Below are 20,519 nucleotides of genomic sequence, written 5' to 3'. Positions count from 1 at the left end.
TTAACAAATTATATGTTAAAAAAAAAAATATATATATATATATATATGGTTTTTATTCTCATGTTCCCATAATTGGCCCCATAAAATAGATAATTGCAAATTAGCCCACAAGATTGTTTGTTTGTTTCTAAAAAGCCCTCAAATCTTTAATCCACTCCATATTAACACGTGCAAAGGAATAATTCGCAGTTCAGATTCGCTTTACTTCCGTTTCATCTATTCCTTAATTTCTCGATATCCATCAGCACCACGTCTAAAACCGAAACAGATAAGACTCGAACGCGAACGCGAACGCAGAATCTTCTTCCCTCCACTCGCTCATCGAATCAGTAATTTTCAGTCGAAAAGCTCTCAATCGCTTGGAGCTTCAATCTTTATCAATGGAGCTCTTTCATCTACTCGGTTAGATTCGGTAGTTTCTTCAATGGATTTTCCTGCAACTTTTCGCGGGAATTCCTTTCCCTTGTCTCATTACAGTTCTTGCTGCTACATTCGTTTGCATCCTAGTTTGATTTCGTTTGCTGGCTTGAAGGAGCAACGGATTTCTCATCGCGACCTTAAGCTTTATCAGTTTTCCAGGTAACTTGTTTAGTTTCGAATTGGGGGATCGTAATGCAGGGCTGTAAGCGTATTGAATTGGTTCTTTTTCTACTTTTTTTTTTTTTTTTTTTTTTTTTTTTTTTTTTGTCTTCTAACTGATAGCCGTGCAAAGCGAGGGGTTGCTTGTAGAGTTACTGAAACGCAGAATGAACCAGATGGCACTAACGATAAGGTATTTGTAATTCTGCAGTCGAATCCTTTTTCTTTTTTCTGTTGTGGTTGCTCGTTTAGTTTATTCAAGTTTTGCATAGATTCTCATTAGTTTTACAATCATAATTGCTTCGTAATCCACAATGCACTTTCCTGTTGGATTGGAGGCACTATAATCAATTTCTTTCTACCAATTTTCTATAATTTCACCTCAATGTGTAAGTTTTTTCTCCTCTTTCTGATTAGGTCCCATTTGATTCAACTTAGGGCACGTAATTTATGTTGTGGCATGAATCCTAGATTGCACAGTACTTGATGTCATGGTCAACGCTAGAACCTGGTGTCATCTTCTTAAAGTATATGCTTAATAAATCACTTACAAAATTGCGTTGGATGCTTGAAGGGGGTGTGTATTTACAATCAGAAATTGACGTTTTTCTTTTCGAGTTACACAATTACTTAATACTTCTCGCCATTCCTGTGAATGGTAACGAGTTAATGAAGCTATGCCTCCGTTTGTAGGAAAAAGATGGCTCTGAAGGTGATGATCAGCCATCTTCCTCCGACTCCCTCACAGAAGATAAAATTCAGCTCGATTCTCAGGCTGTTGATGAAGTCAACAATGCTGAAAATAAGGACCAAGGTGACATCCAGGTAAGTATTTTTGGCGACAAGTTTTATTCCTTCGTACATCAAGAAACTGGCTTGGAAATCAATTTTTGGTTAGAAAGTGTTCTTGGTAGCTTCAGCCTACTGAAATAAACTTTCATGCTTTCACCCGATGATTAGTTCTACATGATGTTGATTTTGAAAAACAATTTCACATTTTTTCTTTTCCAACTGGAGCCTGCAAGGCTTTATTAGCATGGGGTACTTCAGTGATATGAACTCTTATATACATTAGAATTGCCGACCCTGCGGCTGCATATAATCCAGTTGTAGTAATTAATATCATAGAAGGTTATATCATGATCTATGGAGAAGAATGCTTCTTCAAGTGTCATTTTTACTTGAAAATTTTCGTCTCTCCATTGTTTTTTGTTTTTTAAAATTCAACCCTGCATTGGGGGGGTGTTAAAAAATTAGTTTGTGTTCACAGTGTACTTGAAGAGTTTTTAAACTTCGAAACAGGATATTGACAATGTAGAAGTTGCTAGTGGGTCTCCACTTCCAGGACTAAAGGTACTTGTAGTGTATTGCTTTATTCTGTTTTTTTTTGGCAACAGAATGACAGGAAAATTTTCATGCTCCGTTCCTCATCTGTTATTTATTTGATAAAATTTCAAGCAGACACAACAATTGGATGAATCATTCAGGATTCCCCGAGAAACAATCGAAATTCTTAAGAATCAAGTGTTTGGATTTGATACTTTCTTTGTGACAAGCCAGGACCCATATGAGGTGAGTTGGTCATGAAAGTTCCTTTTTATTGATGGTTTGTTTTTTTTAATATATATATATATTATTATTATTTTATATATACTTTTCCTTGAGTTTTTATAATTAATATGAAAGTGGGGGTTGGGCTGTAATGGAGCAAGTTTGACTTAATTTGAAGATTAATTAATTACCTATCATTTGAATTATGTGCAGATGTCTTTATTTAAAACCTAATAATATATTTGTTGATATAATATCAATATATTTAGTCATTAGTGTTTTAAAGTGTATAATGATAATTAAGACCTATATTTATGTAAAAGTGATTCAAAACAATTTTAAAATTTCATGTTATCATTTTTTAAACAAAATAGTTATCTAAAAGAAATCATTAGTAAGCTATAGTAGGCAACATATTTTCCAGTGTGCCAATTATAGCATACCTAGCTTGAACATTTATGAAAGTTTTCTAAATAATGATATTAAAATAATTTTTTGCACGTGAAAATTCTATAAACAAACTTAACCTCTAGAAAAAGTTGTTGACAATATCCTGTGTGTCATTACATGTGAAAAACTAAAAGAAGGAATGTTTGAAACTACCTAATATAGAGAGTAGACAAAATGACCCGATGGCCGGATATGATTGTCCTTGCCTTTTGATATATAAACTTTGTTAATTGTTTTTTTGTTACTTCCACTAGGGTGGAGTGTTGTTTAAAGGAAATCTGCGAGGAGAGGCTGCTAAGAGCTATGAAAAGATAACAAAGAGAATGCAGGTATCTCTGTCTGCATTTGTTGTTTTTCGCTGATTTTTAAATGTTCCTAAGTAATGAATTGCTTACGTAATATTTTGGGAACTATACAGGATAACTTTGGGGATGTATATAAGCTTTTTCTTTTAATTAATCCAGAGGATGATAAACCTGTAGCTGTTGTTATTCCAAGAAAGACCTTACAACCAGAGACAACAGGTAAACATTTGGTTTGTGATTGATGCTATTTACCCTTGTGGAAGTTGAAAATTCGAGAGAATGATGATGTTTACATTAAAGTTAAAAATTGCAGCTGTCCCAGAATGGTTTGCTGCCGCCGCGTTTGGACTGGTTACTGTATTTACTCTACTTCTCCGAAATGTCCCCGCATTGCAATCCAACTTATTGTATGCGATTTTTCCTTTATGTCTTACGCATGAATTGATCTTCTCTCCCTTGGTCCAATGAACAATTGAACTTTCAGTATTGTTTTCTGTTAAATTAATGAAAATTTCAGTTCTTATAAATTTTTACCATTTCTTTTTTGTGAATATGCTCTGCTTCTATTGTACAATGTTTTTTCCTGTCTTTTAGAGAAAAATTATATCAACTTGTGAAGGACTTTGTTGCTGCTTCTTGACATATTGTTGCCAGTTAGCATTTGCTTTCATTTGTAAGGTACTCATTTGAATTTATTAATCTATTATTTTTTGTGGCAGATCGACTTTTGATAATCTTGACTTGCTTAAAGATGGACTATCTGGTGCCTTAGTAACTGCACTTGTGTTAGGAGTGCATGAACTCGGCCATATATTAGCTGCAGGAGATAGAGTTAAGTTTGGGATTCCATACTTTGTTCCTAGTTGGCAGGTAATATACGATTCACCAATATTTTGCTGTTTACGAAATGTTTTATCTAACCATACAGCAAATCAATCTTCCTGCATGAGGCAATCTTGTCATTGACTGGCATACGGATGGTTTTATTGTGCGACATGCTTTTTGTAGTATTTCTATTTTGCTTTTGCTTGAAAAATATGTGTTAAGGTAGAACTAAACTACTGGTTTTATTAGAATATTGCCTTGTGTCAATACCCTCGATTCAACTACGCTTTCCAACTTGTTACCAGCGGATTTCAGTTGTGTTCTCTCCGTTCAGTGCCTGCCAATTTGTGAAGAATTCTGTCCAAATATATCTTCGAATCTAATGAACTTTTTTTTGGTGGCAGATAGGCTCCTTTGGTGCAATCACACGGATCCTAAATATTGTACCCAAGCGTGAAGATCTGCTGAAGGTGGCAGTAGCAGGGCCATTAGCTGGATTTTCTGTGGGCTTCCTTCTTTACATTCTAGGTTTCATCTTGCCACCTAGTGATGGCATTGGAGTTATCGTTGATTCGTCTGTGTTTCATGAGTCATTTCTTGCCGGTGGCCTTGGTAATCATCTTTTCTTTTATACGTTGGATCTTTACTAGTGACATAACGCTTTCACATCTTCAAAGTCCAAAATGTCGGTGAAAATCTTGCTAAACTGATCATGTCGCTTCTCCAGTTCCCCTTTAACAAGTAACCGAATTGGCTGACCCTTTCAAAGGCATCATCCGCCTCAGCAATTTAGCAACTACTTGATTTTTTTTAATCTGCCCTCTGGCTTGTGTAGTAGACATTTAACATCTATGCTATAATTTCCATTTCTCAGCAAAGCTAGTTTTGGGCGATGCCCTCAAGGAAGGAACTCCTATATCCGTGAACCCTCTTGTGATATGGGCTTGGGCTGGACTTCTCATAAATGCCATCAACAGCATCCCTGCGGGAGAGCTCGATGGTGGAAGAATTGCCTTCTCAATATGGGGCAGAAAGGTTTGTTGTTTTAAGTTCACTTGCTGCATCTTCCTCTAATATGCTTAACACATCGATCACGGCCACCTGGAATCTAGTTCCCAAATAGTCTCCCTTAGAAATAGTAATGATGAACTATATAAAACAATTTCATCCCTCTAAAAAACGAATTTTTCTGATCAAATTCTCATTTAAAACAGGCATCAGCTCGAATTACAGGCGTCTCAATTGTTCTTCTAGGACTAGCCTCTCTGTTTAGTGATGTAGCATTTTATTGGGTGGCTTTGATATTCTTCCTACAAAGAGGTCCAATCGCTCCACTTTCTGATGAAATCACTGATCCTGATCAGAAGTATGTTGGTCTTGGCATTCTAGTTTTGCTTTTAGGGTTGCTGGTCTGCTTACCATTCCCCTTCCCCTTTGCCGAAGAAGCCATCTCAAATTTTTAATGCTACAGTCCCTTTTCATTTATAGCCTCAGTTGTGCATTGGTAGCAACCCAAAACTTGGTTTTCCCCAAATTCCATTTTAGTTTATTTCCATTATGATGCATGAAACTCAAAAAATACATCATGATTAGGATTCAATAGTCAATAAATTACTGCCCTCAATCCTCTGTATATAAAGTATAATATTGTAATAATGTTTTATTAAGTTGCCAAATAAAATAGAATCTCTAATATGTTAAAATGATTTAAGAAACCAATTAGGATAAATTAAAGTTTAGTTTTTTATTTAGTGTTAATTTTTTTTTTTTTTTTTTTTTTTTTTAAGATTTGTTGATTTATTATTGTAAATTTTTAATTTTATGATTAGTAAATTCATGAAATTAAAAATTTAAGAGTTTAGGAACTGAATTATTTAAAGTTTAATGTTTGATAAACTAAATTCATAAATTAAGACATGTTTCCATTAAGGCAACCACAAAGGGTATCATTGTTTTTTTAAAAAAAAAAAAACAAATAGAAAAGGTGTCTTTTCACGATCAATAAACAAATTATGCGCAATTATCTTTGTTTTTAAGCTATATTAAATAGTTAGGCATGTAGGTATCCATTTTTTTAATTATAAATTTTATAAAATTCTTTTAAAATCTTAATCATAACATAAAATTTAACAGTTACTTCTCTAAAATATATATTTATAAATATTGTAGATTTTTTTTTTCCATTCTCTGGGAGGATTCTGATCTTTGGGCCACTGCTCACTTCGCTGCTTCAACAAAACCTCGAAACGACGATGCCTTTCGGTCGCTAATTCCTTAACAGTTCACAGTCAGCGCCGCCCACCGCCGCCGGCAGTCAGCTTCATGGACTTCGCTTCTCAAAATGGTCTTAGCAGCGATGATGGGCTTAGCAGCGATGGCGGGGAGTAGCTGTAAGATTTGGGAGATGAAATGGATGGGAGTAGAAAATGATCCAAAAATAGAATGAGAAAATAATTTTAAAAATTGGGTGAATTTCAGAGATTAAATTTAAAAAATAATAATAATAATTTAGGAGTGAAAAAAAAAGGGAAGAGGAAAAGTTGATTGCATTTGCATTTAGCATCCACATGGCATTGGGTTAAGGGGAAGGGAAAGTGGTATTTATAGTTGGCGAGACATGGCCAAGCTTCTTCTGTGTGCATATTTCTTGTAACTGAGAACACAGGTAAAGTTCCATTTTGATTCTCTTTTTCTTCCATTTCGATTCTCTTTTTCTTCCATTTCTTTCTTGCTTCTCACTTCATTCTTCCTCCCCTTCTTCTTCTTCTTCTTCTTCTTCTTCTTCTTCTTCTTCTTCATCTCGAACTACTCTGTTTCTGATCTCCGATTTCTCCATTTTCGATTCTTTTTATGAGATTTCGTAGTCATGGGGAGGTTGTTCGTGGTGAGCCTCGAAGGAAGGATCTATAGCTGCAAGCACTGCCGGACCCATCTTGCTCTTTATGAGGACATCGTTTCCAAGGTTTTCATTCACAATAACTCTTCATTTCTGATTTCTGATTTCATTGTTTCCCTCAATTTTTCGTAAATTTTCCGATGCGATGAGAATATTGACTAACCCTTTAATATTGTAACAAAAATATGGTGTTGGACTGTTGAAACTGTTGTTGTTGTTGTTAGGGGCTGTTCTTAACTTGATGATCTCTAAATTTAATTAGAAATTTGATTGAGTATATATGTTGCCTCTATAGCTGCTCTTTGTTGGCTCTACCCTTTGAATGTTCATTTTCAGACTAAACGATTCTAGGAATGTCATTGGAGAAAAGCGTTCTGACTTTATTGTTTCCTGTGTTTGTTTCTATTATTCAGTCTTTCCAATGCAGACATGGGAAAGCTTACCTCTTCAATAAAGTGTAAGTTTTCGTGGATGATAGTGGTAATTTGGCCAAATGTTTCCATTAAAGATCCCCAATCCCCCTTTTTTTCTTTCCAATCACAGACTAAAAGAACAGGATAAAGCTCAAATCCTAACTTGTTCAATCTCCTCTTTTCATTACCTAACTGCTCCTTTTAAGATGTAGTTTTCCTCTTATCGTTCTGATTCATAACTTTTGTATACATTGCCGCTCTTCCTTCGCTATTGTTTTTGGTTTTTTGTATAATTCAAGTGAATGTGTTCGTCATTTTAGGAGTGAAGGTTCACCGTCTTTTATATGGTGATAAAATTGCTTATTTGTTCATGTTCTCTTTAAGAATTGAGTCCAAACTTGTTTTTTAAAACAGAGTGAATGTCACTGTTGGAGTAAAAGAAACGAGAATGATGATGACGGGGATGCATACCGTTGCTGATATCTTCTGCGTTGGCTGTGGATCAATTGTGGGATGGACATACGTAAGATATCATAAAGCAGAAAAGCTTAGAAGTTTGTATGCTGTTATGTTCTTCTTTTTTATGATCTTTGATCGTTCACTTCAGGAAACTGCCTTTGAAAAGAACCAGAAGTACAAAGAAGGGAAGTCAGTATTGGAGCGGTAAGTAATATTACAGTAACTTGCTTTGAATCATTACTTTTAAGACATGAACTTGCTCTGAAAAGACCATCTTTCTTGATCCTGCTTAGGAAAATGATATTATCTGCTTCTTTGAATCAGCTCCTCGTTAATCATTTTGGAAAAAAAATATTACATGAAGGAGCATGAATGACAATAGATTTGTTATCTCATTATGTTTATATCCCTTTTAACTGTCCAATAATCGAAAAGATACAAATATACCTATCGTGTCGGTGTAATTGGCCACACGTAAGGTGTCCAATCATTTCCTAGCTTATAATATCATTGCTGAAATTGTTCATGATGAACTGATTTGCAAGACTACTGAAAACGACCTCAGAATTTTAGATGTTAAATTATCGTAGCTTAAGCTACAACGATCAATTAAAAATCATATCTTGAATTATTGAGTCTAGATATATCCTTTTTTTCCCCTCGTTTTTTTGTTAGATCACTTCAAATTTCATTTTAACGTATAATAATTTCATCATCCCCACCCCCACCCAGGTCGTTTGTCGTGGTTGGCTTGTTTTTGTTTTCGTGCTATTTTATGGGGTCCTTTGGTAAGAAAGAGACATGGATTGAAGAGAACTTGGGGTTAGGTTGGGTTTATTAGATTTCATGCATCTCTCTAGGTTTCTGTTCATAAAGCTTTTTGTAATCACCCTTTAGGACTTATTTTGCTTGATTGGAGCCCTTTTTAGGCTCATTCGACGACTCCTATTGGGGGTGGTATTTCTGTATTCCCCTTGTATTCTTTCATTTGATCTCAATGAAAGCGACTTTTCATCAAAATAACCACAAATTATTCCATATTGCACAAGATCTCATTATCGAGTATAACCGTTCTCGAACGTTCTATTATCACATTGAATACTTACATATATATGTATATCTGAGAGGTCTGCAGAGTAGTAGTAAAGCTTAATATAGTAGTATGCCCATGCGGTTGAAAATTTGTGGAAGATAAGTTACAAGGGAAGGGGAAATAGAATTAGGGTTATAAGCATTTTTGTTGTTTGATGAACAGGTTCAAGGTGTCAGGCCCTGGTGGAACCAGTTATTGGGTCAGCCATGCTCGAAGTCATGAAGTAGCACATGGTGGAGGAAGTGATGCAGATGAAGCTTGATGATGATGATGATGATGATGATGATGATGATGATGCCTACTCCCCTCATTATTCCAAACTGTACATTCTGCTCTTCCAATGTTCATATTCTTCAACTCATTGTTCTTCATCAGTTCCTCATTTCAGCACAGCTACTAAACTTGCTTGCTGCTTTGTAACCGAACTGGACACATTTCATTGTGATTCTTCTTTAACTTGATGATATTCCTCAACTTTGCAACAGGATGGAATGTTTTTCATTGAAGTTTTGGTCTTCTTTTGCCTCTAATCTTTGTTATTTTGAATTTTGAGTTTATTAGTTTGCTTTATACCAGTGAATAAACTCATAAGTTTTGCTTTTATTTAGACACCTTAAAAAATTGATTGGAAACTTATTATTTAAAATATGAAATAAACTCAAAAGAAAAAAGAAAAAAATAATACAAATATATATGGTAGAAACTTGAATAGGAATTTATTCATCCACTAATGCACCCATGAACACTGTTGAACCCTGTTGAACAAAGCTTTTATATATTAGTTACAAAGGGATTTGATTTTTCATTAACAAATTAAAATTAATCCTTAATTTTTCCATAATATTCAATTAAATGGCAAAAAAAAAAAAAAAAAAAAAAAAAAAAGTTCTTGGGGATTATTTTAGGCATGACAACAGTAACACATTCCAAACTATCACAACTGCATCCTATCTTTTTATAACAGAAGCATGACTTCAGAAAGCAGTCCTCATTTGACAAGGAAAAATGAAAATGGAAGGCCTCACATGCTTAGTAGTCAGTAACGTAATTTCAAATGTAGTTGGCAGAGAAAATTATATAGACAATCAACAGAGAGAGCCCTGAAGGTAAACTCTGAGACAGCTTCAGGAATTGGAGTCTGCAGTGCTGCATTTACAGATCACCGAAGGGTATAAACTATCCTTTCCGAGAGCTCTTTACCAACCACTCTTTTGTATCTAAGCAACTGATTTTCCAAGTAACTTCTCCCAGAGGGGGGGATGGCTTGTCGTATGTCCTTTAAGTTAAGTAAGAAAGAGACAAAAAAAAAAAAAAAAAAAAAAAAAAAAAGCATTAAAAAACAGGAGAAATAAGAACATCAACAGTTTGAAACAGGGATTCTTAATTCAGATGGAATACATCCAACTATGCATTTTTTTTTTCTTTTTCTTTTTTTTACCAACATGAACTTGCAGGTGAAGGATTGAAGCACAGCACGAAATCTTAAGAACAAAATGATAGTATATACCTTATATCTCATACGGGAATCGTCTATGTCCATTAATATATTTGTGACATCTCCATCTTCCTTTTCAGAGGAGGCCAGACCACTGCTTTCTGGGTCCAAATCGTCATCAGAACTATAGGAGTATGCCTCGGTGATTTCATCATCCTCATCCTCATCTATAATAGAATCGTTTGGTTCTTCCAGGAAATCATCATCTTGTTTGAGTTGCATATCATTCGGCACCTCCTGAAGTGGTAATGATTCCTTATTTTGGAGTGAAAAATCTGATAAGACTACATAAGACTTTTGATCCAGCAATGGCTTCGCAGCATCAAATGGAACCCACCTGAGGAGATACAGAACTCATGGGTTAAATTTGAAGCGACTGGTCAATCTTATTGATAGAAACAAGTTTCTTATGATCGGATAAATTTCTAGTCCCTTGACGATTCCTAATTTCTAGTACCTTAGCTTCTATTACTCTCGGTTTTGCCTAATATCAATTGCGATGAAAATGGAAATCAAAGAATTTTTAAATAAAACCCCTAAACTGACTCAAGCTACCTGGGACAGACACTCATTTTATTCCCACACATTCAAGTAAAGAAATCAGCCTCAATAACTCCCCACCTGCAGAGAAACACTTACGTGTAACGAAGTGGACAAAGAAGCTCCGATGGGCAATATGTTGCTTTGTATCTCATCTTTCCACAGTTGTGAATATAGTAACCAAGATAATAATATTGAAGACTGGCACAATATGTTTGATTTTGTTTTACCCAGTTTATTTCTTGTAGGGCTGAATACTTGCCCAGAGAGAGGAAAGCATAGTCAGGATCCCAGAACAGATATTTACTCGATAAACATCTTGGAAGGATGTCTACAACACCAACTGCAACTAACTTTCCATCAATCAAATATTGCTGGTGAAAAGAACCAAAACCGCAGGGAGGAACTGTACCATCACCAGTTGAGGGAACAAAGTTGAGGGGGGTGTCAACTAAAAAATTCCTGTATGAGGCTTCTGATATACGTTCTGGAGTATCATTGTGCACATGAAGTTGATAACGTCTATACAAAGCGTATTCTACTGGATCAAAACTGGACCTTTTCAGGCGTATCTCTAACTTTCGTTTCTTCTGTGAAGAAAATTTAGAGTTCTTCTCCATATGGGAATCTTTACTTCTGGCTTTAGCAGTTTCTTGAGAAATGGTGGCCCTTTCAGCATCCTTAGGGGAGGAAAAGGAAGCTTCTCCTTTATCAGAATAAAAGTTAATATGTCCATTGCATGCTTTGATTGAGAAACCAGATAGCTCATCAATCTGGCTCAAGTAATTTACCAACTTTTCAGCTATTATTTTAGGAACAAACCCAGTTTCTGCTGTGTTACTCGCTGATGATGATAAGTTATCATCTTTCATCTCACCAACTTGGGCACGCCTTATGCTAGCAGACAATTGGAATGCAACATTGCAGGAGTATACAAGATCCTTTGATCCTTGAACCAGCAGTTTCTTCTTTACATGGGAAACCCTTTTGACAGACGCTCTTGAAAACTGTATGTTACGGGGAAGATCGCCTTTTTCGGAGCATAAGCTTATGGCGTCATCGACCTGATCAGACAGATGAAGTATAAAGCGGCCTTCCTCGTTTTCTTTATTTTTAAAGGACAGTGAGTTATTTTCTACTGAGTGAGAATCTCCATTAAGTGCATAGCTACAGTTCTTGGAAGCACTTGAAGCTTCTGTGTTCTCCACTGGATTATCTTGTTCCAACTCTCCATCTAAAAACCTAAAGACAGACAGAAACACATCAGATGTGAAACTGGTCGGCCTGCATCCAATTGTATTTCCTCCCAGGTCTGATTTTAAAATGACAAAGAAATGAAATGTTTACAGAAACAACTCCCATTGGACCAACTGAAATAAGGTAAAGAATTTGTTTTTTAAGGTCGATTTGAACAAAAAGTGTAGAACAAAGTTTCATTTCTATAACTAGAACCCACTAAAGGCATGTTTGTGAGTGATTTTAGATTGACCAAAATCACTTCATTCGTGCCCTTTTTAGTTTTTTGTTATTTTGGACATGACAAAAGTAATTTTGGTTATTCCAAAATCACTCGCAAACATGCTCTAACTCATCAAACTCCCCCATGATCAAATGTGGATAATGACAACATCTTTCACCTCAAGAAAATATGTTGAAAGCAAAGGTTGGATTGTCATGAACATAAATAGAAAATTAAACACCAAAATATTTTAAAACCATACCTTTGAAACCGTCTAAACACTCGTAATTGATCTTTAGATGGAACAAAGTTTGATGCCTTCAAACGAATTGTATAAGAAGGGCAACATGTCCTTTCCATCTCAGGTTTGTAGAGATAACAGCCAGATCTTCTCCAGCCACGATCAAGGAGATCTGTGAAACAAGTAAAAATATATAGCCTATATTACATAAAATTGCCAGAAACCGTTTCAGAAAATGATCAAGCATCCATACTATAGATCGATAAATATGCGAGCATGATGAAAGTTTTGTAGACAAAATTGAAAATGCAGCATGAACTGTGATTGCATAGAGAAAGGAAGTCCTGGAAAGACTGAAAGAAGAGCCAGGAAAACAAACCTTGGTAGTCATCAACAGTAAGATTATCTGCCCATAAACCTGCCATGAAAAAAAATAACCAAGATAATAAAAGCCAACATCAATGATGATCAGGAATGCTATAATCATTTTCAGCTTCTAAATTCTCAAATTGCAGCATAGAAATTTATAAGCATTGTCTAAAGGATCAAGCCAGGAATGACAGAAGAACGCATCAGCCAAGAAATATTTTGATTATTCATGTTTTAAATGCCTAATGTGGACATTTCCCTCAATTAAAAACTACAATTCATACGTATCATTCAGTCCTATCGAAAATCAATGGAAAAGATGAGAAAATAACAGGTAACCAATACAGAGTTCTTAACAACTATCACATGAACTTGAAATTCCATCACAGCTCTCAATACCAAAGAAAAAGGTGCAGATATGCATCAAAACAGAGTTCAGAACCATAAGAGAACAGAAAACATTTAGCAATTTGCATCAAAGAATTATCCAACATATCTCACAGGTGAAAATCCCAAACCAAATTGACAGAATCCAATTCACAGATAAAACAAATAATCAAAGCAGCTAGCGATGAAACGAAAGAGCTAGAAGAAGTAACAGAGAAACAGTTCGCGAAATTTAATAAAAATCAATCGGACCGTGAGTGACGCTGCCACGAGAACCCGATTTGCAGTAGCCACAAGAAGATTTTCGTCTTCCACAGTCATAAACAACGCTTTCCCCTCTCTCCGCACCACCAATTGTGCTACTGCTCGCGTCGCTCATCTTTCCGGCCATTTTCGATTTCCTTCACAACACCAATATCACCTATCGTCTCTATGCTTTCTGTATCAATCTAAAACCTGAAAATGGTAGACTTTCAAATAATCATACTCTGATTTTCTACAAGAATCGTCTTAAACCATTGAAACCAGAATTTTAAAGTAATAAACTGACTACTACACCCTGTTGGTCAATAAATAAAATAAATAAATAAATAAAATACTTGATTTAATAAAGAAAGAAACAAAAGTTAAAATCCAGTTATTATTATTATTATTATTATTTTTGTTAATATCTTTGCTTATATAAACTTTTTTTTTATATTATGTTTATAACAATCTCCCATTATACTAATAAATTAAAATAAAAAATAAATCTAATTTTATGATATATTTTTTCGAATAATTATTTTAATATGTGTCATCCAAATTGAGCATATAGTTCAGCTATATGTCCCAACAAATAGATAAAATGCTTGAATATTCTCTAACTCATTTATTAAATTAAAAAAACTATTTCAATTAATATGACTGCATATATTAATTTCATTAAAGACAACTCATGAAACTCTATAGTATTTGCTTATATATGTCACATCTACCTGTAATATAACATCAAATATACTATAATGATTTTTTTTTTCTTTCAATGGTGTAAAACTAAGGATAGCGATGTGAATATATGTCTTATTAATAGAATATAAAATGATTAATTTTGATTGATTCCAAATTATTGGTTTAAAAAAAGTTTATAAAGTCAAACAACAAAATAATATACCTTTATTTATTTTTTAATTCAATAATTACGAATATGTTATCATAAAAATTAAATTTAGTTAGAATTGTGGTGTAAATAAAATAATATAGTTGAATAGGTAAAATAATAAATATGTAAAAAGTATAAAGTCTATATTTGGAATGGTCAGAGATTACAATTTTATTTATGACTTCTTTCATTAATTTGTTGATTTTTTTTTTTTTTTTTTTTTTATAAGGAAAATAATTATGGAAATAAATAAAAGATATTTAAAATTAGAAAAAAATGAAAATAAATAAATAAATAAATAAATAAAAGGTGAGACTTAAAAAGGCGGTTAAGGGAGTAGGTCTAATTTAAAATCCTTCATTTTCAAAAGATGAGAGGTTAGGAGGAGTGATAAGCTAAAGGAATCATTACCCCACGACCCCAAAGAAAGCCCTATTCGAAAATATGAGGAAGAATGGAGGGGTATTTTTGTAAGACAACGGGGACCAAGGCCCTTGTGTGCAAGAAATGAAGGGGTAAAATCGTGATTATCCAGTAATATTGACCCACCTAAAAGGCCCAACACGAAAACGTAGACTTCAAGTGAGGGGAAACACAGCAACACAAGAGAAAGAAAGAGAAGCTTGGTGCATAAACTCACCGGTATTTTCCCCGTTTCGCACTCCATACGGCACCGTTCGACCTGTGAATGTCACCTCTTTCGATTTTCTGAGCTCGATCGGACAACAATGGCGGATTCTGCAACCAATTCCTTTTGATTGTTGCTCTCTAATTTTCTCTGCCTGCACTGAGTTCGACGCTCTGCTCTCTTTCTTTCTACAACTACTTTTTTTTTTTTTTTTTTTTTTTTTTTTTTTTTTTTGTGAAGTTTGTGGTGTTTGAGTTAGAGAGTCTTCTAGTGGGATAAGGAAGTTTAGTGCGGATTTCTCAACTATTAGGTTGTGTTTGCAAGTGTTGTGGCTGGGGAGGTTCATTGCAGATCTAATTGGTTTTGTATTTAGGTGTGGGACTGTCGACATGATGCTTTGGTATGGATATTGTTCTGGTAGCTGAGAGCGTAAACGAACTGCGTAGTTTTTCTTCTTTCTTTCTCTTTTTTCCTTTTTTTTTTTTTTTTTTTTTTTTTTTTTTTTTTTTGTTGTTTTGGCTTTGAAGTATTCTCGGCTACCTGTGGTTTTTGAAATTTTTTAACACGAAACTCGGGGGATTTAGACATGAATCGTAGTTTTAGGGCTTTGGAATCGCAAATACAAGCTCCGGCAAAGCCGCGGCAGCAGCAAGTTGGAGGACTGAGGGCGTCGGTTATGAAAGATAAGGAGGAGGAGCTTGCGTTGTTTTTAGAAATGAGAAAGCGTGAGAAAGAGAGGAATGATCTTCTCTCTAATAACGTGGAAGAGTTCGATGCGCCTTTAGGTATAGCCTCTCTTTCAAACCTTGGACTTCCACTTCAGCTGCACTGAATTTTATTTTATGGCCTTGTTCTGGAGCTTTCTAGAATCCTTTCTTAATCGAGAGTTAAAGTTTTGTAGCCCTTGTTCTTTTGTCCATCAGATGAATACTGATCCAGAAAGAAAAGGAGTAATCCACGTTGTCTTTGACGTCTATTTTTGCATACTCTTCTGTAACTACGTTTTATCGAATTCAATTTCTGTTTTGTGCAGGAACAAAACCAGGAACTTCTCCAATATTTAATATCTCATCAGCTACCCCAGTTCCTACTCGCAAGACTGGTGCCGATGATTTTCTTAATTCTGACAATGATAAAAATGATTATGATTGGTAAAGTTATCGCCTTACACTTCTCGTTTTTGTTTATTGAATGAATATTCCTATATATCGCTGTTTCTATCCTGGATTAACCGATCATTAATATTGTTGAGAATTACTCAATGTCTTGGTATTAGTAATTGACTTGGGAGGGTTCCCAAATGGCACGTCCTCAGGTTAGTATTGGGTAATAGACACATATACAAAAAAGGTAGATAGGAACCTTGAAATCAAAACAAGTTCTTATTCTATGCATCTGGACTAACATCTACATAGAAGATATAATGCCATAACTTGAATAAGCTTACATTTGACAGAATCTAAAATTAAGGCAAATTGTCATAATTAACAATAGTGTTTAATTAACAATCAATGGGACATAGTAGTTTTTTTTTTTTTTTTTTTTTTTTTTTTTTTTGACAAGTCCATTAAACCAAGTAAAGGCCGATCCAGTTGGTTGAATTTGACTTCGATGAAACAAGTCAAATCTTTTCCTTTGATATTTCGTTATTTATTGTGTGGGACATTTGCAATATGATGTAAAACGGTTTAAAGCACCTATCTGGTTTAATTTGTTTAGTTGGCCTTTTATGTTTGATTGAAATGGCACATATGGTTCGTAATTTGTGTGCATGTGTGCTAGTTTCATTAAGAACTAAAGACATGATTTAAGAGAAAGGTAAAAACAAGTACAGGGTACTTAAAACTATTTTTTTATAACAAGAAAAATTCCAAAGGGAGTGAGAAGAAAACAAAACATGCAAATAAAGAAAAAAAAAGGAGATGGAAAGAAAAGGTGGAATAGGTGGAGATGGAAAGAAAAGGAGGTTCTTCCATCTCCAATTTTGAATTCTAGTGACATCTCAAGTTTAATGAAAATGTCTCAATTTTTTAATGTGATACTGCATGACCTCAACCCTTGGTGCAGAAGTAGAATTCCTAAAATTTATCATTAATTTCACTTCTGGAACAGGCAACGTTGATTGGTGGTGGAAATCTCAATCTATGGATTTAAATGTTTTTGATGTCATAGGTTCTTGGTTACTAGTCTATGTAGGAAATTAAATAATATTTGAATTTCCTAAAATCAAATGTGGTAAGATTAGATAATTCCGTAGGATTAGTCAAGGAGTGTGAGCTTGTCTAGTCAACCACATCTATAATAAAAAGTCCTCTTAACAAAGACTATTATGCAGAAATGTTGATTTTGTGGTAAAAAAATATTGGACATGATAGAATAATATTTATGTTGATTACCCCTTGCCACAGATCATAGGTTATATCTATTGGAACTTTAGAATCATGGGGATCCCAAAGAGACTCTTCCCAGTACACTAGATTTGTTTGAAACGTTGTGTTAATTGCTGGGGAAAGAAATGGTTTTGGTGGGGAGTTGCAGCCAAGATTATCAAGAAGTACCTTTTGCTTACATCTGGACGTAGCTGTTTTCAATCACATGTCAATAGTGAAAAGTATCTTTTCCAAGAATGGAATGCTTATTACATTTATTTTTTGGGTTTAGAAATGGTTCATGCCTAGTTGCTTTATGATTGGATATGCCTTTTACTTCGTGCGAATTGAAGAACCAGTTAAATTAACCAGAGGTTGATCTGTTTTCAGGCTCCTAACTCCTCCTGGAACTCCTCTTTTTCCATCTTTGGAACCAGACTCAGAAAGGGTCTCAATGAGACATGCTACTCCAATGGGTCGATCCAATGTGCTGAAATCTAGAGTAAGTTCTCTCTCAAGTCTCAACTTCAATAAGTTGAAGAACATGGTGAGATTTGAGTATCTTTGGTTCTTAAAAACATAGATATAGTTATACTTGTTAAAGAGTTCTTTTTAACCTTCCACGTTGCGTTTCATTGTGGAAATTCATTTCTTGGGAAGTTCAGTAGGAAAAAGCTGGAATTCAGCACTTTGTCTCATCATGAAATTAAATCACTCAAGACAGGCAAAAGAGTTTATTTTCTTCCTTTGGTAGATGATTATATTAAGCTTGATGTTTTTGTTCCCAAGTATGTTTATGCCAGTGTCATAGTTTGTTCACTATCAGAGCAAGTCGGATCGATCTTTCGTTTATAGACAAGAGAAAATCTACCGGCCTACATTCTTGAATTGCTTGGAATTTTACGCTTAGAATGACACCTAACAATTTTTCAATCTTATGCTCGTATCTGATAATTTTGAATATTCCTCACACATTTCAATAGCAGTTATTTTTGTCGTGTTATTAATTTTCTCTGTTTTTTAATATGTTTCCTTTTGTGGTTTCAGCTCGGAAATCTCCAACAAGAACCTACTACTACGAGGAGCAACTTGGTCCCAAAACAAGCAACTTCTTCTCCAGGATTGAACTCCTCAAGTGTAGGCACACGTCGTCCTTCATCATCTGGAGGTCCTGGATCAAGACCTGCTACCCCAACTGGACGCCCTACATTAACCACAACATCTAGAACTTCCAGATCCTCGACGCCTACTTCCCGTTCAACTTTGCCTTCAAATAAACCAGTAGTTTCCTCGGCTAAGCTTGCAGCAACTTCTAATAAGCTGGCAGTTGCCTCAGCCAAGCCAACAGCTACCATGAGTAAGCCTACGGTTTCGTCTGCTAGGTCCTCAGTTCCTTCGAGATCTTCTACTCCAACAAGAACAGCAAGATCATCAACCCCGACTTCCAGACCTACTGTACCTCCAGCTAAGCCCACATCAAGGGCCTCAACTCCAACTCGTCGGCCATCCACACCATCTAGTGCACCAAGTGCACCTGTTTCCTTAGTCAAGTCTTCATCATCAATTTCAAGGCCATCCCCAACAGTGTCAAGGAATCAAGCACCATCAAGGGGAGCTTCCCCAACAGTAAAATCCAGACCATGGAATCCTTCAGAGATGCCTGGTTTCTCACTCGATGCTCCACCCAATTTAAGAACATCACTTCCTGAAAGGCCACTTTCAGCCACAAGGGGTCGGCCTGGAGCACCCAGTGCACGATCTTCTTCTGTAGAACCTGTTCCGAATGGTAGGCCAAGAAGACAATCTTGCTCTCCGTCTAGAGGACGTGCACCTAATGGAAGTATTCATCTCAGTGGAGGTTCTGTCCCTGCAATTAACCGTATGCATTCTAAAGCTAATGACAACATAAGCCCTGTATTAATAGGGACGAAAATGGTTGAAAGGGTTATAAGCATGCGCAAATTGGTCCCTCCCAAGCAAGATGACAAACATTCACCTCATGGGAATCTGTCTGGGAAGTCTTCATCACCAGATAGCACTGGCTTTGGGAGAACACTATCTAAGAAGTCTCTGGATATGGCAATAAGACACATGGTATGTATCTATTTTGTTCTCAAAGGATCTTTGTTGTGGAAGGGAATTTTTATTTTTCCTTTCTATCGTCATTCTTGGATAAACTTCACTGTCGGTAGAAAGTGAAAAGATCAATAGGCAATGTCAAACTCACACAGGGATTTCTTTTCAATGCATATTCTTGTTTAACGCTATGCACACTTTTCTTGAGCAGGATATAAGACGAAGCATTCCAGGTAATTTACGCCCATTGATGACAAATATTCCAGCTTCTTCAATGTATAGCGTACGGTCTGGGCCATCTCGAAGCAGAAATATCAGTGTTTCAGACTCCCCTCTTGCCACGAGCAGCAACGCTAGTTCTGAAATGAGTGTCAATAATAATGGACTCTGTCTAGATTCACATGAAATTGACGATGAAATTGGCAGCGAGAGAGGAGGTCGATCACCCCGCAGCTTGTGCGCTAGGTGAAGCTGATGGTTCATTTGGAATTAAACTGCCATTCTGATCAATCAAGTGTTTCATTTTGGATATCAACTTTCATGATGGTACAAAGATGATAATCATGGAAGTGATAACCAAATCATGTGTCTAGGACTGATGTAAAGTTTATTGAGTCGCTGATTGTTGTATTTATGTAACTCCAGAGCTTTGTATGGCTTAGAGGAACAAAGGAACATGTTATATGCTGAACTATGTTCTTACGCATTTTCGACACGGTTGACGTATTTTCTACTTAACTTTTGATTGTTAACTATCGACAATAGCAGATCCCACAACTAGCCTTCATGAACTGGAGGGAACCAGTACCAATAATGCTATGCTGTAGGCTAATCAATCACCAAGAATTAGAGAGTGCCCGTTTTCCATTTTCGGTGTAGCAGCTGCATGTTCTGCTCAAGTTCCTAGTCAAAGAATGAATATCAATGATGCTGTTGCCCAACTAGTGCAAAATCATGTCGTCGTGTTTTCTTGGTCAGTTTTACGTCGTCTTGCTCGAATTTAGGATTGTTTTTAAATAAATCAATGCATGGATATGTAGTACTATATGTTTGTACTCTTATTGCAAGGAAGACCGAACATTATCTAATGGGCTTGAAACGAGACTCTAATTAGAGTATTGATTGAATGAGTTGTCTTTCAAAAATTTTTAGTTGCATGATTGTGGCAGATTCAATCAATATCATCGACCATTCGATTTGCTTATATTAAATATTGTAAGTTGCGCATATATTAATATTTTTT

General features: G+C 35.5%; 4 protein-coding genes across 7 annotated transcripts; 3 read left to right on the top strand and 1 right to left on the bottom strand.

The window, feature by feature from the left end:
• Positions 1 to 239: 239 nt before the first annotated feature.
• LOC111793536 (putative zinc metalloprotease EGY2, chloroplastic) lies at positions 240 to 5,334 on the top strand. Of its 2 annotated transcripts, none has more exons than XM_087124447.1 (12): positions 240 to 579; positions 703 to 772; positions 1,273 to 1,404; positions 1,882 to 1,932; positions 2,038 to 2,151; positions 2,835 to 2,909; positions 2,999 to 3,104; positions 3,199 to 3,292; positions 3,605 to 3,755; positions 4,115 to 4,322; positions 4,585 to 4,745; positions 4,925 to 5,334. In XM_087124447.1, exons 1-12 carry the CDS (start codon positions 425 to 427, stop codon positions 5,171 to 5,173), a joined length of 1,566 nt encoding a protein of 521 aa, XP_086980573.1. In that variant the 5' UTR covers positions 240 to 424; the 3' UTR covers positions 5,174 to 5,334. The 2 variants fall into 2 exon arrangements, with proteins under 2 accessions (XP_086980573.1, XP_086980572.1); XM_087124446.1 differs by having other exon boundaries at positions 260 to 579; positions 2,041 to 2,151.
• Positions 5,335 to 5,863: 529 nt separating this feature from the next.
• LOC111808577 (Yippee family putative zinc-binding protein) lies at positions 5,864 to 9,077 on the top strand. 3 transcript variants are annotated; one of them, XM_023694982.2, is made up of 6 exons: positions 5,864 to 6,375; positions 6,566 to 6,672; positions 7,020 to 7,063; positions 7,434 to 7,542; positions 7,627 to 7,682; positions 8,734 to 9,077. In XM_023694982.2, exons 2-6 carry the CDS (start codon positions 6,577 to 6,579, stop codon positions 8,831 to 8,833), a joined length of 405 nt encoding a protein of 134 aa, XP_023550750.1. In that variant the 5' UTR covers positions 5,864 to 6,375; positions 6,566 to 6,576; the 3' UTR covers positions 8,834 to 9,077. The 3 variants fall into 3 exon arrangements, with proteins under 3 accessions (XP_023550750.1, XP_023550669.1, XP_023550465.1); XM_023694901.2 differs by having other exon boundaries at positions 5,868 to 6,375; positions 6,575 to 6,672; XM_023694697.2 differs by lacking the exon at positions 5,864 to 6,375 and having other exon boundaries at positions 6,416 to 6,672.
• Positions 9,078 to 9,503: 426 nt separating this feature from the next.
• LOC111786468 (arginyl-tRNA--protein transferase 2) lies at positions 9,504 to 13,604 on the bottom strand. The gene is made up of 6 exons (XM_087124443.1): positions 13,315 to 13,604; positions 12,686 to 12,724; positions 12,328 to 12,478; positions 10,706 to 11,848; positions 10,079 to 10,403; positions 9,504 to 9,847 (listed from the first exon to the last, which is right to left on the bottom strand). Exons 1-6 carry the CDS (start codon positions 13,451 to 13,453, stop codon positions 9,731 to 9,733), a joined length of 1,914 nt encoding a protein of 637 aa, XP_086980569.1. The 5' UTR covers positions 13,454 to 13,604; the 3' UTR covers positions 9,504 to 9,730.
• A 1,163-nt stretch (positions 13,605 to 14,767) lies between these two features.
• On the top strand, positions 14,768 to 19,991 carry LOC111781062 (flocculation FLO11-like protein). Its single transcript, XM_023661471.2, has 5 exons — positions 14,768 to 15,616; positions 15,865 to 15,982; positions 17,591 to 17,702; positions 18,248 to 19,294; positions 19,488 to 19,991. The coding sequence occupies exons 1-5, from the start codon at positions 15,418 to 15,420 to the stop codon at positions 19,743 to 19,745; spliced, it is 1,734 nt and encodes a 577-aa protein (XP_023517239.2). The 5' UTR covers positions 14,768 to 15,417; the 3' UTR covers positions 19,746 to 19,991.
• Positions 19,992 to 20,519: the final 528 nt, after the last annotated feature.

Source organism: Cucurbita pepo, chromosome 1 (assembly GCF_057944985.1).
Source record: "Cucurbita pepo subsp. pepo isolate OVF chromosome 1, ASM5794498v1, whole genome shotgun sequence".
In the NCBI taxonomy this organism is placed as follows: domain Eukaryota; kingdom Viridiplantae; phylum Streptophyta; class Magnoliopsida; order Cucurbitales; family Cucurbitaceae; genus Cucurbita; species Cucurbita pepo.
This window is presented reverse-complemented; position numbering and strand designations above follow the sequence as displayed.

Bases quoted from the DNA above. Each gene is read 5' to 3' on its own strand.
- LOC111781062 (XM_023661471.2), top strand. From the start codon at position 15,418: ATGAATCGTAGTTTTAGGGCTTTGGAATCGCAAATACAAGCTCCGGCA. The intron at 15,617-15,864 runs GTATAGCCTCTC...TGTTTTGTGCAG, and splicing joins AGAGTTCGATGCGCCTTTAG to GAACAAAACCAGGAACTTCT. The intron at 15,983-17,590 runs GTAAAGTTATCG...ATCTGTTTTCAG, and splicing joins GATAAAAATGATTATGATTG to GCTCCTAACTCCTCCTGGAA.
- LOC111808577 (XM_023694982.2), top strand. From the start codon at position 6,577: ATGGGGAGGTTGTTCGTGGTGAGCCTCGAAGGAAGGATCTATAGCTGC. The intron at 7,064-7,433 runs GTAAGTTTTCGT...TTTTTAAAACAG, and splicing joins GCTTACCTCTTCAATAAAGT to AGTGAATGTCACTGTTGGAG. The intron at 7,683-8,733 runs GTAAGTAATATT...TTTGATGAACAG, and splicing joins GGGAAGTCAGTATTGGAGCG to GTTCAAGGTGTCAGGCCCTG.
- LOC111786468 (XM_087124443.1), bottom strand. From the start codon at position 13,453: ATGGCCGGAAAGATGAGCGACGCGAGCAGTAGCACAATTGGTGGTGCG. The intron at 12,725-13,314 runs GTCCGATTGATT...TTTTCATGGCAG, and splicing joins TCGTGGCAGCGTCACTCACG to GTTTATGGGCAGATAATCTT. The intron at 9,848-10,078 runs GTATATACTATC...CTTAACTTAAAG, and splicing joins ATTCCCGTATGAGATATAAG to GACATACGACAAGCCATCCC.
- LOC111793536 (XM_087124447.1), top strand. From the start codon at position 425: ATGGATTTTCCTGCAACTTTTCGCGGGAATTCCTTTCCCTTGTCTCAT. The intron at 773-1,272 runs GTATTTGTAATT...CTCCGTTTGTAG, and splicing joins CAGATGGCACTAACGATAAG to GAAAAAGATGGCTCTGAAGG. The intron at 3,756-4,114 runs GTAATATACGAT...TTTTGGTGGCAG, and splicing joins ACTTTGTTCCTAGTTGGCAG to ATAGGCTCCTTTGGTGCAAT.